This window comes from Equus przewalskii, chromosome 8 (assembly GCF_037783145.1).
Source record: "Equus przewalskii isolate Varuska chromosome 8, EquPr2, whole genome shotgun sequence".
Lineage (NCBI taxonomy): Eukaryota > Metazoa > Chordata > Mammalia > Perissodactyla > Equidae > Equus > Equus przewalskii.
Window position 1 is genome coordinate 83,837,714 of NC_091838.1, and position 16,514 is coordinate 83,854,227.

Sequence of the window (16,514 nt, forward strand, 5' to 3'; positions counted from 1 at the left end):
AATCCAGTCTCAGCATGTTTCCTCAAAGTCCTGGGGCTGAGCGGTGAAGCCCAGGGGACCTCAGGCCTACACATGGCCCTTCCACCCCAGGGACAGTTGGCCATTCTGTCCTAGCAGCTCTTGGGGGCTGAGCAGTCAGCAGGGGGATGGTGGGCCCTGGGGTTGGCCAGGCTCAGGGTGGCAGTGCCTGCATGTGGGGGACCGCTGGCACAGAGCTGCCGGGGCCAGGCCTGTGAAAATGCACTTTATTGGCTCCCAAGGAGTAGGAGAGCGGGATCAGAAGGGGACACATCAGGACCCAGGGACTGGCACTGGGTAATGAGGTGTCTGGCCTGGTCAGGCCTTGGTTTCCCTGAGGACAGACATGACTGGTGGCCCTGCTGGACAGCTGCCTGGAGCCACCCTGGTAGAGGGGGTGGAACGTGGGCCAGGCTGCTGGGCAGCGCCCTCGACTCTGGCAGGGTCTGAGCATAGTTGCTACTGGGCTCTGCTAGCTGAGGGGCCCCTGGGGCCTTGGGGGGTAAGCCGGCGCTGCTCCCGCCACTGTGCTTCATTTCCGGGCCTGCTCGTAGTTGTCGGTGAACCAGGCACAGGTCTCCTTCACAGCTGCAGACGTGGGCAGGTGAGGGGTGGTGGCAGGTAAAGGCTGGGGCTGCACTGACCTCCATCGGAGGTGGGGAGGGTGAGGGCCCAAGGGACACAGGGCAGTCACCCCGTGTCCTGCCTCCCTGATGAGGGTGTGGAGACCAAACCTGCAGGGCGTCCACTGCCAGCTGGCAGTAGAGAAGCTGAGGCCTAGGGAGGGGCAGTGGTGGCCCAAAGCCAAGGAGGGGCCAAGAGATCCTGAGGAATAGGGGTGGGAGGCCCTGGGAGGGACAGGGGGCTCACCCTGCTTGAAGGGTGTGAACCGGAAGTCAGGCAGGTAGGCCCGCAGCTTGCCATTACTGGCTGTCTTCTTAAACTGCCCGTCTGACTTGGTTGTATCAAACTGGGTGCCCGGTCAAGGCCATAGCGGAAGGGGCAGCTGCTCCCCCAGCCTGCCCTTGAACCTCCTCTGCCTTTCCCAGGGGAGCCTCAGGGAGAGAGCAGCAGATATCGCCCCCCGCCCCACCAGCTGCCAGGGTGAGTGCCACCGGGTGCGTCAGACCCGCAGTCCCTGTGCAGGAAGGCCCATGGTGCCACTGGGAGCCAAAGGATACAGTGACGTCACCATGGAAGTCCATGGCCTCCACCACAGCCTCGGCTGCCTCCTGGATGGAGACCTCATCCTCCTCGCCCACTGTGGGGAATGAGGGCCCCACGGCCAGGTCAGGCCTCCTCCGCCTAGCCGCATGCCGCCCAGCCCAAGAGATGTTCCCGCTCTGCCCTCAGCCACTCTCAGGACAGACATAGGTCCTGCCCTGCTGTGGTGGGGGTCAGGGCCACAGGGTGCCCACCTGAGAGGATGATGGGTTCCACCTCATTGTACTCTCGAAGGACCCAGATGAAGAGCCGGGCCAGGTCCTAGAGGTCAGACAGGCAGGGTCAAAGGCTACAAATTACAGGCCAAATAGGGGCACAAGTCACCTCTTCCAAGTGCCCCTGCTCAGTAGGGGCACAGCCCAGGACCAACTGGGGACAGGGGTCCCTCCCTTTGGGCAGTCCTTGGCCAGCTGAGCCTCACCAGACGGAGTCCTTCCTCCTGCTGAGCTCAGAGCTGCACTCAGAGACTCCCGGGGGGCCAGGAGCCTACAGGGACTCAGCGAGGACCAGTGACTGCTCCTCCAGGGGCTCGGCCTGGACCCTCACCCCCTCCCAGGATCCCTCATGCTTCTTCACAGACAGCATGCCAGGCCCAGGGAGACGTTCTGGGGGACAACTGTGCACCGTCCTGCACGAACCAGTGAGTAGATGAACTGTCTCCGCGGCTTCCCCGTACCCCACACCGTCAGGGCTGAGCCACTGCCTGCAGATTCAGGGAGGGGGCGGGGGTCAGAGGGGGCTGTGCCAGCCGCCACCCCCTCCTCCCAGCTACCTCCCAGGGACCCCATCAGGTGGGTGACCTGGCTGAGGGTGCTGGGTGGCGGGCACTCACTCTTGGCCAGGTGCACCTTGTGGATGAGGCCGGGCAGCACGTGGCCGTCCTCGATGTTGAAGTTGTCATGGGGCCCAAAGACGTTGGTGGGGATGACAGCAGTGAAGGTGCAGCCATGCTGCTGGAAGTAGGCCCTGCAGAGGCGCAGCATCTCCTCCGGGCCTGCCCTGGACCACTGAGCCCACCCTACCCCACCCCGGCCTCTGACAGGTGGAAAAAAGAGGCCAACAAGGAAGGGAGAAGAAGCCTGCTGGGGTACCCACTGGGCCCCACTCCCCGCCCCCGAGGGGCTCGGGCGCTCCTCCCGCATTCCTGGCTGGCCTCAGCTGGGCCCGCGCGAAGACCTGTTCTGCACGTCGATCATCCTCTTGGCATAGGAGTAGCCAAAATTGCTGCTGTGCGGAGGCCCATTGTGGATCTGCGGGAGCAGAGGAAGCGCTGCTTCCGGGCCCGCCCCTGCCCCGGCCAGGCCCCGCCTCGCCCCGCCCCGCCCCTCACCATAGTCTCGTCGATAGGATAGGTGGTCTTGTCAGGGAAGATGCAGGTGGACAGGCAGGAGACCACCTTTCGCGCGCCCACCTCAAAAGCCGAGTGCAGGACGTTGTCGTTGATGTGCACGTTTTTCCTCTGCGGGGGCGGGGCAGGTTCAGGCCCCTCCAGGAAGGACCCCAGCCCCTACTTGCTTCCAGGGAAAAAAGCCCGGACACACCCCGGCCCGTCCGAAGCGGGCGGTACTGAGCCGGCTCCTCCTAACTGCTCCCCGGGACAAGGCGGAGCCGCCCAGCACAGGCTTTCCAGAAACCAGTGCCCGCTCCTGGCCTGTTAACTCCTCAGCAGGCAGTCCCCTCCCCAGGGCTGTAGGAGGGTCCCGGCCTGCCTTCCCGGAGGCTGGGGGAGGGCCCTGGAGGAGAGGACCACACCTGTCAGCCAGGGCTAGGTCCACCTACAGGGGCTGCTGAGGGCAGGGCAGGTAGTGCACTCCGGGCCAAATCTGGCCCTGGAGCAAGGGTGGGGAGGAGGGGCCCTCCGCTGCCCACCCCGAGGAGCTCACCCTGGCTCTACTGCCCAGTAGCAGTGAAGCCTTGGCCAGCCCCACCCCTACCCGGGCCCTTCCCCTTCTGGAAATTGGACATGAGATGGCCAGGGCATTTGGACTGCTCTGGGGAGGGGAGAGGTGGTGGCTGGGCAGCCTGCTAGGAAGGCTGCAACTGGGACAAGAACGGCCCTGAGGTAACAGGGGACCCTGGGCAGAACCTGGTCTGAGCCTCTGCCACCCAGTGCCCTATGCAGGGCCAAACCACACCAAGGCCAGTTGCACAGAGATGCTGGGGCCAATCCTCTGGGGTACAGCCCAGCAGGGGCAAGGCTACGGGCAGAGCCCTACTCTCCTCGAGCCCCTCACTCCATTTCCCCCATCCCCCTAGAACCCAGTTCACACCTCTGCACCCTGGAGTGCACGGTGGACCTGGCTCAATGTGCAGCTGGACTAGCACAGGTCCTAGAAGCAGATGGTTCTGGAGACCCAGAGGGCTCAAGGGGCAGGAACCAGCCCCAGGTCACACAGTGAACACTGGATTCTCTCAGCTTCTCCAACCTACTGGTCAGCTCCGTGGCTTTTCCTATTGGGCTAAATGCCCCAGGCCCACCAACATGCTTCCCTGCCCACAGACCAAGTGTGGGTCACTGGGGGCCCCTCAGGGGCTGCCCTCGCCAGGCTGTGCCAAGCCCTGACCCTCAGGGACTTCCTGGGCTCGAACATAAGCTGGTGAAGGTGGCCAGGAAGTTCCTAGAACCCTGGCTCCTGGCTCCCAGTGCTTGTTGGGGCCCCCCGACTTACCCAGAAGTCTAAATTGTATTTGATATTCCGGAACAGGCCCCCCACCATTGCAGCAAGATGGATGACATGCGTGGGCCGGACTTTTTCAAATAGGGCTCGGGTCTGTGCAGCATCCCTAGGGGGAGCCAAGCCGTCAGGGGCTCTTTGGAGGCCTGAGGGAACTAGGACCCTGGGGTTGGGGCACCGGGGGCAGGAGCTGAGCAGGGCTGGTGGCAGAAGGGACAGCCAAAAGGGAAAGTGGCCAATTCAGGCACTGGTCTGAGGAGGGTGTGTGCTTCCAGGAAGACACGGGAGGATGTTTGCCCAGGAGCAGAGCTGTGCACACCCAGGCCAGGCTGGTCACCTGGCAGGGAGGGCCCAGGCATGCAGCCACTAGGTTCAGGGGACAGGCCTACCCAAAGCTCTCAGTCTGGAGAGGGCATTGGCAGGGGTGCACAGGGGATGGGCCCACTCACGTGAGATCAGCGTCCTTGGAGGAGACGAACACCCAGTCCTCTCCAGGCAGCCTGGCCCCATCTGCTACCACCTTCTGGATGGCTCTGCCCACCAGCCCAGAGCTCCCTGTCACTAAGATCCGCATGGACCCCTGGGGCTCACCCATGTTGGCTGCACCTGTAGGGCCAAATGGTGTGAGGCTGAGGCCATCATGTCCCCATCCATCAGAAACCAATTCCCCTGAGACGTCACTGCCTGGGGTCACTGCGCTTAGCACTGGGCCCCACAACAACTGTCCAAGGCCTGGCCCCAGGCTCCCTGGGGCAAGTGGTACAGGATGAGGCCTCCAGGGAGGGGAGATGGCCTCCTGGGGACCAGAGAGATCCAGCTGACCTGAGACATCTCCTCCTCCCAGCCACATTCCCTAGGGAGCACTTGGCCTAAAGCTCCACAGGGTCCTTGGGGCTACCACCCATCCCAGTGAGCTTGATTGCAACTCTGCCCTGCAGACCCAATCCACAACCCCCACCAGGCCAAGAAAGGGTACTTTCAGCTCCCCTTTGGCTGACAAGAGGGGAGACAGATAACCTTGGGGCTGGGGGCTCCTGGCTCAGATCGTTAGGGCTGCTTCCAGCCAAAGCCCATATGCTACAGAGGAGAAAGGACCGACGCCTGTGTTTGCAGCCGGGTGCCCACCCGCGGCCGGCTGGTCCCCGAGAGTCTTTGCGAGCCTGGTCCTACTGGGCAGGTCGCGCTTCGGGCTCAGAACTGGACAGGCCTTGGGGCAGCACTCCCTCGCCCCCGAGGACCCTATCCTGGGGGCTGGAAATCTGATCCGGCAGCTACAGGACAGCTCTGCCGCCTCTCCCGCAGGGCCCCAAGGCCAGCCCCGTCGGGAGGGGGCCCTGCCCAGACATCTGCTGCTCCCGATCGCGGGGACAGCCCAGCAGCAGCCCCGTGGGGAGACCCCACTGCGGCTGGTCCCTTCCCACGCCCCCAGGATCCCCGCACGCCTCACGGCTCTCTGGCTGTCACCGAGCACCCAGTGCCCAGGCACGGGTCGCCACATCGCGCCGCCGTGGGGTCCCCTTGGTGCCCCGCGCCCTCTCACCCTTGCCCGGTCCCACCTGCCCGAGGTCCGGAGAGCCACTTCCGGCACTGGCGGAGCCTCCAGCCACGCTTGGGGCCAGGTAGAGGGGGCGGCCCCTCCCGCAGCACTCTGGGAAATGGAGTCCTCGCGAGGCTTCCCGGGCACTGCTGGGCAGTAGAGTCCGGGGCCGCGCAGCATCCTGGGAAATGTAGTTCTCGCCAGCTCTATGCCCGCTGGGCGGGTCCCGGAGGCCGATCTAGGAACTGTGGTCTCAGGGTCCTCGGACCACGACCTCCTTAACCCAAACGAGGCGCAGGGCATGAGCTCCTGCTGGGGAGGGTGGAAGGATGGAGAGCTGGGGAGGCCGCCATCCCTGAGACCGCCTAACCTCGGGAAGGCAGAGCGGGAGCTCCCCGCCCACGGCGGGCACTCGGCTGAGCCGGCGGGACAGCGGGCTCGGTGGGCTCCCGCGCTGCCGCCCGCAGGCCCGGGGGTGACGGGGCGCCGTGTCCAGGAGGGAAAGGCCTCTCGGCCTCCCTACACGGTCTCCTCCCCGCGGCCCACTGGCCGAGGCAGTCACCAGGCCCGACTCGGGTGGGGCGTAGACGGCACCGGGACGGGGGCGCAGCTGCAAAGGGCGTGGCCACAGAGGCAGCGGGGAGTTGGGGCCGCCTTTGTAATCAGCGGACCGCGGAGGGGGCTTCCAGCAGGGGAGCACCGGCTCAGAAGCTGCCCTTGGGGGAATGGAGCCAGGGGCGCCGCCAAGAAGTCAGGATGGGGACCCCGGAGAGGGCCTGGGGGCGTCCATTCGGTCTGAGCCCAGAGAAGGGACTGGCACTCTGAGGGGGCTGGGGGTAAGCAGGAAGGAGGCATTGGCCAGCAAGTCTCCCTTCTGGGGCTGTTCGCCCTCTTGACTCCCCTCCATCCCCTCTGATACAACTTTATGAGCCCCTAGATTGTGAAGGTATACGCGTGCGTACTCGGTCCGCACAGCCACAGCCGAGAGTGGGCCATTGTCAACCCCTTGTACAGATGAGGAAACTGAGGCTCGAAGGCCTGAGATAGCTCTCCAGACTCACACGGCAGGCGATGGCAGAGCGACAGGAGCCGGTCAGTCGGTAGCTCCCTCAGGTTCTGGGTCGGTCTCTGTCCTGCGGTCTGTCGGGGCCTCTCCTCCTCATCCCTGGGACCTTGACCATCTTCTGTCTGGGAGTTTGTTTGACCAGATGTCCTGCCATCACGTCTCAAGCTGCATCTCAAACTGCCTCCCTTGGGCCCTTCTGTGAGTGGCGGTGCCATCCCCCCACGGCGAGGCCTGCCCTGCCCTCGCTGGGGCACCTTGCAGCTTTGAGGAGAAAGGCAGGGCCTCTCTGCTGGCTGCTCAGAGCGCTGTCCTCCTCCTACTGGGGAGGCTGGCGACAGGACTGCCCCTTCCCTTGGTGAGAGTTCACAGGGGCCCGCGTGCCTTCTATCTAAATGTAAGTATTTGAAAGCAATCGACCAAGCCAACAAACTGGTAAATAAAATGGGCTCTGCCCTCCTACCTGACGACATGTTATTATGAAAGTACATTTCATAATTATAAAACTCAAAAATATCCCTAAGGCTATGGTTTTATATGAATGGAAATCAGCAAACTATCAGATTACTGAATGTAGTTATGACTACTCGCTTCCAGGTGCTGTGGTGACAGGCAGGCAGGGTTAGTTAATAAAATAAAGACCCCATAATTCCCAAATTGTTATATATTCATCTCAAACAATTTAGTTTTCTTGTCTTCATTTCAGAAAAATTACTAATTATGTTGTTATAATCAAAATGTCTCACATAATTTGTATTCTACTGACTGTAATGCCAAATTAGACAATCTTTCTTAAGTACTTTTTCATTTTTTTTGTACTTTTCATTGTACTTTTTCATTGTTTTGTTTTTTAATTTGGTTCAGTTTGGAGAAACTACTTTGCTGAGGCAGTGGCAACTGCAATTGTCAATAAAATCCATAAAGCAGTACTCAGATTCAGAAGCAAACCATGGATTTTTATATATTACCTCCCCACATTGCATTTTATAATTTATCAGTATTGCAGAAAATATTAGCAAATATTTTAATTTCAATTTAAAATCATCACTCTTACAGAGCGCCATTCACCATCTCTTACTGCAATATAGTATGTCTTAAGTTCTTTCACATTTTTCATGCTGGAATGTTACAAAGAAAACCAAAAAAAGCAGAATGACACAATTCATTTACAACTCTCTTTAATTGGCATTACGCCTTAATCTACAACAGCCAGAAAATAATTTATATTAAAATTACTTTGAGGATTATTTTTGTGAAAGTTTCCTCCTTAGTAGTCATACAAACATTTTTGTTTCTCCTTGTTTCAATTTTGCATGTTTCATTGGAATATTACTCTTGTGTATTTCGTGTGCAGTTTCTTAAGATTTTCTCTAAAATTAAAGAAATATATTTTTAAATCCTTTTGAAATGGAATTGTCAATCTTAGCTCTATGTGGGGTTTGGATAAGCTTTTACAAACGTCATTAATGACCAGTAACAGTTCATACCCAATAACTGAAGAGTGCAAATTCAAGATGGATCTTATTTTCAGGAAAGACAATTGGTTCTTCATTTGAGCACCTTCTGTTGCTTCCCTTCTCTCTTTTAGAGCTTCTCAAACCCTGTCTACATTAAATTTAATCTTTTAACAGCATTTAGTCACTGTTTCCATACTGTGGCCAAGGCAAGGAGAGGTTCAAGGTCAAAACTGGCCCATATTTCATCAGATGTTCCATCTTTGGGCTAAATCAAAAAATATCATATGTAATTTTGAGTTGTTTTAAGCAACGTCATCAATCTCATTGCAACTGAGGCCACATCTCTTAGGGACAAATGAAAATGATGCTTCATAAATGACACAGATAATACATCTAGTTTTTCTAGATGTATTTCTAGAACAAGCCTAAATTCTGGCTTGTTCATCTTTTTCTCGAGCAACCATTTTAGCTCCATTTTCATGGACTTACCTTCAACAATCTTCTAAATCAGTGCATAAAATTTAAGGTTTTTTAAAAAAAAGTTTTTCACTGTATTATATTACCAAGAGTAAAATCAGTGAAATACTCATTAATTTCCACTTTTTTGTTTTCATTTTTGGAAGTTCATCAATATCAATAATAAATGTTAGTTGTTCAACACGAATTGGCCCCAGGCACAATCTAATGAAATGTCCTTATAACAGTTGCTGGGTTTTGTCTATGCACCTTATGTCCAGCCATGGATGTGAGCACGGCTGGCTCACTCTCTCTTGTCTTTTATTTAGGGTGGCGTCTGTTTCAAGGACTGAGAGGGTGCAGAGCAAAGGACTATCAAGTAACAGCAAAACACATAAATGCACCAGTTTATATTTCTTTTAAAAATCAGGCATTTATACCTCACACCCATTAGGATGGCTTCTATCAAAAAAACAGAAAATAACAAGTGTTGACAAAGTTGTGGAGACACCCAGAGCCACTGTGCACTGCTGGTGGGGATGTAATGGGCTGTGGCTGCTATTACCATAAGACCCAGAAATCCTGCTTCTGGGTGTAGACCCCAAAGAATTGAAAGCAGGGACTCAGATATCTGTTCATAACAGCAATATTTACAATAGCCAAAAAGTGGGAGGTCTTTTCCTTAATTAAAAAAAGAAAGTCATTTGTGACTTCTGACTTAAAGCAAGATGAAAATCACCCCCTCAACATTTGTGAACTATTGGGGTGGGAGGCAGGAGGGACAGAAGGAGAGGGCTTGGACCTCAAAAACACAAATTTCATCTCGAAAATCAGAACCCAAAAGGATGGAATGTTAGCCCACATTGAAAACCCACCAAAAAGTCTTTTTAAGCCAGACTGCTTTTTCCAGAGTGGCTACACCATTATACATTCCCACCAGCTATACTTGGTTTTTAAAATTAACCGGAGAGTCCTTTTCGTTTGTGAAGTGAGCTTTCTCTTCCCGCATACTGATGTTGTATATTCCCTTAGTCTTACTTCTGCTTGTAATGCTTTCTCGTCTGTCCTTTCCTCTGGCGGTGCACTTGCGATTGGGCACTTTGTCTCCTCAGGGGTTAGAAGGTCTAGGTCCCTTTGTCAGCTTTGCAGGGGTTCTCTTTACAACATTGTAAATGCCACATATGCCTCCACTTCCTCTGTCATGCAGAGGCAAACGAAGAGAAAGTCTCCTTCTGTCAACGACCTGATTATTTTGAGGACATGATGCCACCCGTGAGCACCAGGAAGCAAGCCAGAGAACAGATGCAGGAGAGAGGCTTGTCCCAGGTCCCGGGGCTACCCTGGACTGTCGTCTTCTGGCTTCTGGTTTTGAGAGATGATCCATGTTCCACTTTGTCAAACAGAAAGAATGCCTGTGCCTGACAGACTGGGCTTCCAGCTGTGGCCCTTCATCCGCTTGTCATCACAGCTTCCTCCTTGCAGAGGACCCAGGTGGAACTGGCCATTGCTTCCCAACCCCCTGGACCCATGATGGGCCAAAGGTCAGCACAGGACTCAAATCAGCCCAGTGAACATCTGTTCCAGAACTTGTCACAATGGAGATAGTCGACAGGAGCCTTTTCCTCTCAGGCCATGGTGCACGGCTGCCTGCAGCCATTGTAGTCCCACCAGGGAGAAGGTGCAGCTGCAGCAGGAGAGAACTGTCAACTTAAAAAGTGTATCCGCCAGCTGTTTTACTCGCAAACCGTGTTTATTTGGGAATAGCCAAAAAGAACTACAATTCAGGAGGTACATCCTATAGCAAACCATAGGCAAATCCAGAAAACAAACCAGGGAAGAGGTTTTCTCTATAAGAGAAAAAGGGGGAGAGGGCGGGGCTATTCTAAAGGAAAGTCCATACAGTGAGAGTAACAGTTCAGGGCAGCAATGGCTTCTCATTGGCTGAGCTGCAGTGTTTCTCATTGGCTGAGCTGAAGCGTTTCCCATTGGCTGAGCTGAAGCGTTTCTCATTGGCTGAGCTGAAGCATTTCTCATTGGCTGAGCTGAAGCGTTTCTCATTGGCTGAGCTGAAGCGTTTCTCATTGGCTGAGCTGAAGCATTTCTCATTGGCTGAGCTAAAGTGTTTCTCATTGGCTGAGCTTCCACGTTTCTCATTGGCTGAACTGTTGCTGGGCAATGAGAGAAATCTTCCTTCACAGTAAAGTAGTTTTACTTTTTGCCCAAGATGCAAGTGAGTCTCTTCCTGTTCGCTGTAATTGACGATGTGTGATGGGGCATGAGAGCGCCCCCTACAGGCTTTCCCGACTCCAGTTTAGGTGAGGTTTCTCTTACTCCTTGCAGAGAACAAAGCCACCTCGAGCACACACAAATGGAGGGTGGGGGAGGTGGGATGAAATCCTCCCTGTCACCTGCCCTACCCCCGCCCTTGCCAGCTCCGTTCGGCTACCTCTATCATCCTGACAGTTACCCTCATATCTTTGCAATAACTCCTCCATTTTTGCATAAGCTAGTTCAAGATTGATTCTGTGAACTGCAAAAGAAGAATGCTGGTAAATGTAACAGCAAAGATGGAAAATCAATACATGAAGCTGCTTTGGGACCTGCCCATGTCAGGGGCACCACTCCTCTGGATCGGGCCTTGGGGAGCTCGAGACATCCATTTCACACATCAAGCACCTTGCTCAGCAAAGTGTGTGGCATTTTATATACACGTTACATTTTTAGAAGCACTGTTCCAGGAGGCATGGCCTGGCTGAAGGCTTTCACTGTCTCTTTCTCCCATGAAATGCAATGCCAAGCAATATTCAAACATCCCCCCAGAGCCTCTTCCCTATACCTAAAGGTGAGAGGGCTGTCTCTCTCTCTCTCTCTCTCTCAGCTCTTGGCCACACATATAGTGTTTGTGTTTGGGATTGGGTGAGAGATAGGGCACCGCCTACTTGAGATCAAGCATCTGACAGCATATCCAATGACCATTCTAAAAATGGAGGAGTTACAACCCCTCATTGCTTTCCCAGGGCAAAAATTGTGGATTTGTGACATCCAATTACAACTCTGTTACCATATTTGGGATTATGGTGGGACAGCATAAAAAATATTTTAGTAGATACATTAAAGAGACAGTACATTTCAAATTGGTATTATTATCATTTTTTTGCTGAGGGAGATTTGCCTTGAGCTAACATCCATTGCCAATCTTCCTATTTTTGTATGTGAGCTGCTTCCACAGGATGGCCACTGACAGATGAGCAGTGTAGGTCTGCACCCGGGAACCAAATCAGGCTGCTGAAGTGGAGTGTGCTGAACTTAACCACTAGGCCACCACAGCTGGCCCTCAGGAGATCATTAAAAGCAGAAGACCACTTAGGGGGCCATTGTAGTAGTGCAGATAACAAGGACTCAAAAGTTTACCTACTGAAGCAACACTGAGATGGTAGAATAACAGGACTCATGATTCATGGGCTATGCAAATTGAGCAGAGGAAGTCAGGAATGATACCTGGTGTGGTGGTTGGTGCTATGTGTCAACTTGGCCAGGTCGTAGCACGCAGTGATTCAGTCAAACACTAATCTAGGTGTTGCTGTGAAGCTTTTTTTTTTTTTTTTTCGAGATTGGCACCTGAGCTAACATCTGTTGCCAATCTTCTTTTTCCTCCCCCTCCTCCTCCTCCGTCTTCTTCTTCTTCTTCTCCCCAAAGCCCCCAAGTACGTAGTTGTATATCCTAGTTGTGAGTGCCTCTGGTTGTGCCATGTGGGATGCCACCTCAGCATGGCTTAATGAACGGCGCCACGTTCACACCCAGGATCCAAAGCAGTGAAACCCTGGGCCACTAAAGCAGAGCGCCTGAACTTAACCACTTGGCCATGGGGCCAGCCCCACTGTGATGCTATTTTTAATGTTAACATCTTCAATCAGTTAGTTGACTTTAAGAAAAGGAGACTTTCCTCAATAATGTGAGTCTCATCCAGTCAGTTGAAAGGCCTTAAGAACAAAACTGAGGTTTCCTAACGAAGAAGACATTCTACCTGAGGATTGTAGCATCAGCTCTTACCTGTGAGGTCCAGCTGCCCGCCTCCCCTACCCATTTCACTTGCCAGCCCCACAATCACATAGGTGAATTCCTTGAAATGAAGGTCTATATCTATACGTATCTATCTAGGTAGATAGACGTACATATTTGTATTTGTCTCTGATATCTATCTATCTATCTTGATTCTGTTTTTCTAGAGAACCCTGACTGATACACCTGAGTTTCTATCTAGGGCACTATATGGTGAGTGGAGCGTTCACAAAGGGAAGTGTAAGAGCTGGAATAAAGACAATTGTAAACTGAATCTAGCAGCATAGTAGAAGGATTATACACCATGACTAAATGGGATTTATTCCTGCAATGTAAGGATGGTTCAATATGCAAAAATCAATGTAATACGCTACATTAATAGAATGAAGAAAAAATACATGATCATCTCAGCAGATGCAGATAAATCATTTGACATAATCTAAAACCCTTTCATGATAAGAACATTCAATTAACTAGGAATAGAAGGGAATTTCCTCAACTTGATAAAGGGTATTTATGAAAAACCCACAGCCAACATCATACTCAGTGATGAAACAGTGAAAGCTTTCCTTCTAAGTTCAGAAATTAGACAAGAACGTCCACTTTTGCCATTTTTATTCAACGTGGTACCTGAACTTATAGCCAGAGTAACTAGGCAAGGAAAAGAAATAAAAGTCATCCAAATTGGAAAGAAAGAAGTAAAACTATCACTATTCACAGATGACATGATCTTATATATAGAGAAAACCCTAAAGAATCCACAAAAAACTGCTAGAGCTATACAACGAATTCAGCAAAGTTTCAGCATACGATATCAACACACAGAAATCAGTTGTATTTCTGTATACTAGCAATAAACAATCTGAAAAGGAAATTTAAAAAACAATGATTCACTCTAGTGTCAAAAAGAATAAAACACTTAGGAATTAATTTAGCCAAGGAGGTGCAATATTTGCATACTGAAAATTGCAAAACATTGCTGAAAGAAATTAAAGAAGATCTACGTCAGTGGAAAGCCATCCTACGTTCATGGGTTGGAAGACTTAACATTGTTAGGTTGGCAGTACTACCCAAAGTGATCTACAGAGCCGATACAATCCCTGCCGAAATCACAGCAGCCTTTTTTAATTTTATTTTCTGTGGAACCGGAAAAGCCAATCCTCCAATTCGTATGGAATTGCAAGGGGCCCAGAATAGACAATATAATCTTGAAAAAGAAGACCAAAGTTGGAGGATTCACACTTCCTGAATTTCGAAGTACACTACAAAGCTACAGTAACCAAAGCAATGTGGTACCGGCATAAGAATAGACATAGAGACAAATGGAATAGAACTGAGAGTCCAGAAATAAACCCATACATCTATAGTCAATTGATTTTTGGAAAAGTTGCCAAGGCCATTCAAAGGGAAAGAATAGTCTCTTCAACAAATTGTTCTGGGACAACTGGATAGCCACATGCAAAGAATGAAGTTGGACACTACACTACATACAAAAATTAACTCAAAATGAATCAAAGACCTAAGTGTAAGAGCTAAAACTTTAAAACTCTCAGAAGACAACAGGGGTAAATCTTCCTGATCTTAAATTTTGTAATGGATTCTTAGATATGATATCAAAAGCACAAGCAACAAAAGAAAAAATAGACAAATTGAGCTTTATCACATTTTAAAAATTTATGCATCAAAGGACACTATCAAGAAAGTGAAAAGCCAACCTACAGAATGGGAGGGAATACTTGCAAATCATATATCTGATAAGGGTCTAGTACCCAGAACATATAAAGAACTCTTCCAAACCAACAACAAAAAGACAAACAGCCCAATTAAAATTGGGCAAAGACTTGAACAGATGTTTCTCCAGATATATACATATATATGGCCAACAAGCACATGAAAAGATGTTCGACATCACTAGTCGTTAGAGAGATGCAAATCAAAACCACAGTGAGACACCACTTCACACTCATTGCAATGGTATTAATAATAATAACTACAATAATAACAGTAACAACAATAATAAAATAATAAATAACAATAATAATAAAAATAAGTGTTGACAAGGATGAGAAAAAATAGGAACCCGCGCACATTGCTGGTGAGAATGTTAAATGGCACACCCACTGTGGAACACAGTTTGGTATTTCTCAAAAAGTTAAATGTAGAATTACCATATGACCCAGCGATTGCACTCCTAGGCATATGCTCAAGAGAAATAAACCACATGTTCACACTGAAACTTGTACACAAATGTTTATAGTAGCACTATTCATAATAGCCAAAAGGTGGAAACAGCCCAAGTGCTTGTCAGTGGATGAATGGATAAACAAGATGTGGTCTATGCATACAGTGGAATATTATTCAGCAATAAAAAGGAATGAAGTACTGACACATGTTACAACATGAATGAACTTTGAAGACATTACATTAAGTGAAAACATCCAGACACAGAAGGTTGCCAAGTGTATGATTCCATTTATATGAAATATCTAGAATAGGTAAATCTACAGAGAGAGAGCAGATTAGTGGTTGCCAGCTGCTAGTGATGGAGTCGGGGGAACAGGGAATGGCTGCTTAATGGGCACAGGTCTCTTGTGAGGTGATGAAAATGTTTTGGAACTAGATGGTCGTGACGGTTGCACAACTTTGTGAATGTACTAAATACCACTGAATTGTACACTTTAACATGGTTAATTTCACGTTATATGAATTTCAACTCAGTAAAAGAAAAGCAAACAAACAACAGCAAAAACAAAAATCAATTGCAGAGAGGTGAGAGACTTGAGAGCCATTTCTAAGGAAGAAAGAGCAGCATGTGGTGGCAGTGGGATGTGGGAGGTGAGGGGAGGGAGGAGTTGAGGAGGAGACCAGAATATAGATATTGGGTGGATGGTGGATCTACAAATGGAAAGAGAATCCACAGGAGGATTAACAGTTGCTGTTTTTGGAAGGGAGAGGGAAGGCAAAAATGAGGTCAGTCATGCCATGTTGAAACTGAACTGTCTCTAGGACATTTAAATGAAGATTTCTAGTAGGTAGCTGGAGAGAGGAAGGAGCAAGGTGAGGTGCCACATCACTGTCGCCGAATACATGGTCTGAGAAGAAAAGAAGGCTTAGGGCATCACCGGATTTTACATTCACCTTCAGGGGCAAGGCTGGAGAGGAGGCTCTGACTGCCTTAGCTTCAGTCACATGTTGACCAGGTGGGAAGGGAGGGTGGTGTATCCAGATGGATGGTACCACCACGACTGTGTACAACCGACCCTAGGAAGTGCTGCAAACCAAAACTGAGGAAATTTTGCAAAAAGAAAAGGGGAGGGGATGGATGTGGGATAGGCTAAAACAAGAGAGATTCATTACAGTCCACCCCTTGACTACCCAATATCCACATAGGTACCTCTTTCCGTAAAGCAATTGGAAACTTTTCTCAACCCTTTCCAACATAATGCAATTATTGCATACATCTGAAAGTGCTCTCTCCCTGTCCCCAAAGGGAGATAATCCAACGTCTGCTTCATTTATTGCATCCCATCTCACATCTAGTGTTTCTGAGCCATGTCTCCTCCTTTATTTCTGGCAAGAGTCTATCACATATTTTGCATCTTATGAACTTAATGTTGAATTTACCTATTGCTATCACATCCTAGTAGGAAAGAGAAAGGAATAAAATATGGCTGTAACAAAAAATACGACTACGACACATTAAGGAAATAATTATGGAAGGGGCCACGGTGCTTGTTCAAGTCTGAGGCAAACTTATTTTTTCTTTTGTGAGTGATCTACTACTTTTTTCTGGATGTTTTTATTGTATTTAACCTTTGAAGTAATTTCAGTAGTCGTGCTGCTCTCTATTATTTTCTTAGTGCACAGTATTGAGATCAGATATTCCTTTAGTTCAGGAGAGATTTCTTCTGTTAAAGCTTTGACTCTAGATAATTTGGGTAAAACACTGGCCAACACCAAAATCCCACCGCCCCCTTTTCATCGTCAGTTTACCTAGTGGCATAAGGATTCCTAAAGAGGCAAA

At 50.4% G+C, this 16,514-nt stretch overlaps 1 protein-coding gene across 3 annotated transcripts; it reads right to left on the reverse strand.

Moving 5' to 3' along the window:
- Positions 1–231: 231 nt before the first annotated feature.
- On the reverse strand, positions 232–6,062 carry GFUS (GDP-L-fucose synthase). 3 transcript variants are annotated; one of them, XM_008536270.2, is made up of 11 exons: positions 5,474–6,062; positions 4,367–4,523; positions 3,912–4,026; positions 2,573–2,701; positions 2,419–2,492; positions 2,075–2,208; positions 1,881–1,945; positions 1,437–1,503; positions 1,200–1,279; positions 889–988; positions 232–606 (listed from the first exon to the last, which is right to left on the reverse strand). In XM_008536270.2, the coding sequence occupies exons 2-11, from the start codon at positions 4,510–4,512 to the stop codon at positions 551–553; spliced, it is 966 nt and encodes a 321-aa protein (XP_008534492.2). In that variant the 5' UTR covers positions 4,513–4,523; positions 5,474–6,062; the 3' UTR covers positions 232–550. The 3 variants fall into 3 exon arrangements, with proteins under 3 accessions (XP_008534492.2, XP_008534491.2, XP_008534493.2); XM_008536269.2 differs by having other exon boundaries at positions 5,458–6,010; XM_008536271.2 differs by having other exon boundaries at positions 5,365–5,503.
- Between the last annotated feature and the right edge of the window lie 10,452 nt (positions 6,063–16,514).

Bases quoted from the DNA above. Each gene is read 5' to 3' on its own strand.
- GFUS (XM_008536270.2), bottom strand. From the start codon at position 4,512: ATGGGTGAGCCCCAGGGGTCCATGCGGATCTTAGTGACAGGGAGCTCT. The intron at 2,493-2,572 runs GTGAGGGGCGGG...CTGCTCCCGCAG, and splicing joins ATCCTATCGACGAGACTATG to ATCCACAATGGGCCTCCGCA. The intron at 1,504-1,880 runs GTTCGTGCAGGA...TCTGACCTCTAG, and splicing joins GACAGTTCATCTACTCACTG to GACCTGGCCCGGCTCTTCAT.